This window comes from Nannospalax galili, unplaced genomic scaffold (genome assembly GCF_000622305.1).
Source record: "Nannospalax galili isolate Female #2095 unplaced genomic scaffold, S.galili_v1.0 scaffold3505, whole genome shotgun sequence".
NCBI lineage: Eukaryota > Metazoa > Chordata > Mammalia > Rodentia > Spalacidae > Nannospalax > Nannospalax galili.
In genome coordinates, this window is record NW_008352757.1 from 147833 (window position 1) to 151649 (window position 3817).

Here is a 3817-nt window from a genome sequence, read left to right on the forward strand (position 1 = left end):
ATGTACTTCTTCCTCTCCAATCTCTCCTTGGTTGACATCTGCTTCATCTCCACCACAATTCCAAAGATGCTGATGAACATTCAGACACAGAGCAAAGATATCTCCTACATAGAGTGCTTCACTCAGGTGTATTTTTCAAATACTTTTGTTGGAATGGACACATTTCTACTAACAATAATGGCCTATGATCGCTTTATGGCCATATGCCACCCACTGAACTACAATTCCATCATGAACCCTAAGCTCTGTGGTCTCCTGGTTCTGCTGTCATGGATAACAATGGTCTGGGTTTCCCTCATTCACATTCTACTGATGATTCAGTTGCAATTCTCTATAGGCACTGAAATCCCACATTTCTTCTGTGACCTGGCTCTAGTTCTGAAGGTCACCAGCTCTGATACTTTTCTCAATAACATCTTCATATATTTTATGATGGCTTTGCTGGCTATTCTTCCTTTCACTGGGATCCTTTTCTCTTATTTTCAGATCATCTCCACCTTAATAAAAATGTCTTCTACTGTGAGCAAAAATAAAGCATTTTCAACCTGTGGCTCTCACCTCATTGTGGTCTCCTTATTCTATGGATCAGCACTGGGGGTTTATCTCAGCTCTGCTGTAAACCATTCTTTCCAGGGGAACATGATTGCCTCAGTGATGTACACTGTGGTCACACCTATGCTGAGAAAAAGAAAAGGAGTCTCAACTCTTTGAGACACTGTATCCCTGCCTCCTAGGAGCAATTAATTGCCAAGTTCCTTAAGTTGTGTGGGGATCTTACCCACTTAATGTTTATGCTGGGATTTCATCTGATTTGAACTTGCATAGGAGTTGTACATGCTATCACCATTGTTGTGAGTTCATGAATAACTGATCAGCTGTCTGGAAGACTCTGTTTTCTTGTGATCACCCATTCCTTCTGGCTCAGTGTTATTAAGGAGGAGATAAGGGAAAGAAGGGGTGCTTTAACTGGAGGGGGATAAAGAGACTTATACAAGGAAGTTAGCAGAGAGATAAATAATACTCAGATGGTATGAAAAACCAGAGGGAAATGTATTAGTTCAACATCCTGAAAATTACACATACAATAAAAATATATGAGTAAATGTGTATAGCTGAAGACACATCCCTTTTGAATTGACTTATATGCAAGATGGAAGAAGGGTAAATATAGTTTTCTAGATGTAAATGTCCAGTTTCCATTGCACTTTTCATTGTAGAGGCTCTGTATTATCCAATGAAGACTTTTTAAAATCCATTTTGTCGAAAAATCAGATGTATATAGATGCATGGTTTTATTCCAGTGCATTTTATTCTATTTTATTGATCTTTGTGTGTGTGCTTATGCCTGTTTTATGCCACTCCTGATATTATGGATTTAAATTATAAATTAAAATTTGGTATTGCCACATCACAAGAATTCCCTACTATGCTTAGGATTTATTTGTGAATTTGAGGTCTTTTCAACATCTCTGTAAATTTTAAGATTGGTTTTGGAATTTTACATGAAGTATGTGGTTAAAATTTTGATAGGGATGACATTGAATCTGTTGAGTACTTTCAGTTATGCAGCAGTTTTCAAACTTTTTTATTCTGCCTATCCATGAACATGGGATGCCTTTCTACCTTCTAGTGTCAACCTTTAAATATTTTATGTTTTTATCGTTCTCATTACATCTCTTTTTCGCATCCTTCATCAGTTTTGTACTTGGGTACTTTATTTTCTTTATTATTCTTTTTCCCTTTTTTGTAATTTTTTATTGAATTTTGGTGTCTTTCATGTATAACATCATGATCATCTTTACACCCCCTTCCCCACTGACATGCTTCCATACCCCCCCCACTGGATTTCATGCATTTTGCCTCTTGTGTTAAGACCTATAAATTCAAGTTAGCATCCCCAGACAGCCCTCAGTGAAAATTCATCCACTGAGGTCTAGTCAGCTTATCTAGAGTCCCTTTCTTTACTTACAATATTTATTTATAATTTGTGTATAATATTTAATGCCTATATATTATATAAAAACAATTATTCTTTTTCTAATATATATTTACATTGAATTTTTGTGCATTTCATACAATGCATCTTAATCATATTTAGATCCCCTCCTCTATCTGCACCCCTCCCCATAGTCTGCCCATCAGATTTCATGCATTCTGTCATATATTTTAAAACACATCCATTCAAGCTTTTGTATCCAGATGTCCTTTGGTGTAAGTTCATCCACTGAAGTTTAGTCACCCTATTTAGAGTTTAGATATTCCCTTAAAGAGTATCAAGTCTCCCTCACCCATCAATAATCAGTTGTCAATAGTTCCTTGGCTAAGGTTGGGTTCTGCTGCCTAGTCACTCTGTTCTATGCTGAGTTTTTGTCTGCATGGAACTTGTGCATTCTGTCACCATTGCTGAAAGTTCATATAAGCAAGTTTCCAGAGGCTTGGAAGACTCTCTTTCCTAGGTTCATGCAACAATCCTGGCTCTTACAACCTTTCTGCCCCCTCTTCAGCAATAGTCCCTGAGACATCAGTGGGTGAAGTATAATATAGGAGTCCTATCCAGGGCTATGTATGCTATAGTTTCTTATTCTCCACAGTTTGAATGATTGTGGCCTTCTGTGTGCATCACCCTCTATTGCATGAGGAAGTTTAGTTGGTGAGAGTTGAGGGATGCATTAATATTTTCCCTACCACCTGTTCCACTATGTTCCATGAGCCTTAGATGTAGAGGTTCCACTGAAGATGTGCCACTTAGGGTTGGGTATCTCTCAGACGCTTATTTTCTCTGTGTGACCAGTTATGGAAATATTTAATAATATGTATAATATGTAATAGAAATAGAATAGAAATTGAAATGTGAAATAGTCACCAACTGCTACTTTGATGAGTGGCGAGTAGTATACTTGTCTTTAAATATAAGGATCCACTTTAGCATACATTAAGAAATTACATTTGTCTAGGGATGTGAAAGAGTTAGGGTTTTCACTAGGATCTATGGCCTCTCCAGTCATGTGTACTTGGTTATGTTTACAGTGCCACACATGAGTTCCCTCCCATTGAGAGGGCTTTAAGTCCAATTAGATAGTTGTTGATTGATCACCCCCAGGATAAAAATACCACTACTGCATCACTATAGTTTGTTGTGCCAGTCATTGTTATGGTTATTAGGCTTTACAGATGGGTTGGATCACGGATTCTTTTTTCTCCTTTAGCAGCTTGCATAGTATCCTCTAGAACTATGAGAACTAGTCTTCAGGGAGGAGGCTTACAGTGAGTTCCAGCTCCATTTCTCCAAATGCTGTGTCGGAAGCATGTCCTGTCTTCAGCAATAAGGTCTTACCTTCAAGTTCTGGGACATAATCAAGGGCTATGGCAATAGCTTGTGTTATGGGAGTCTCGTGGACTACCCTCTGACTGAGTTATTTTTCCTGAATTCTTATACAGCAGGTTTGTATTATATATAAAACTCCTTATTTTCCACCTTCATTTTTTTCCTGTGGTTGTACTTTACCAGTTTTTTTTTTTGTTGTTGTTGTTTAGTATATCAGCTTTCAAGTGGTGTCTTTATGTTTGAAGGGCAAGGCAATATTATCTGACATCAAAAAATTGAGGTCTTCCTTTTCTATTAGAATCACTTCTATTCTAGTAACTTGACTTTTTTGTGCTGTCTAACTATTTAATTGTTTTATAAAAAACAGTGCATCAAGAGGGCATTCATGTCTTATTCTTGATTTTATAGTGAATGCTTTCTTTTTTCATTTATTATATTATTGATTATACACTTACCAATTATTGCTTTTATTGCCTCATGCTATGTTCCTGT

At 37.0% G+C, this 3817-nt stretch overlaps 1 protein-coding gene across 1 annotated transcript; it reads left to right on the plus strand.

Annotated features, from left to right (window-relative positions):
• On the plus strand, positions 1–2926 carry LOC103747538 (olfactory receptor 867-like). Its single transcript, XM_008849995.2, has 2 exons — positions 1–682; positions 2916–2926. Exons 1-2 carry the CDS (start codon positions 1–3, stop codon positions 2924–2926), a joined length of 693 nt encoding a protein of 230 aa, XP_008848217.2.
• Positions 2927–3817: the final 891 nt, after the last annotated feature.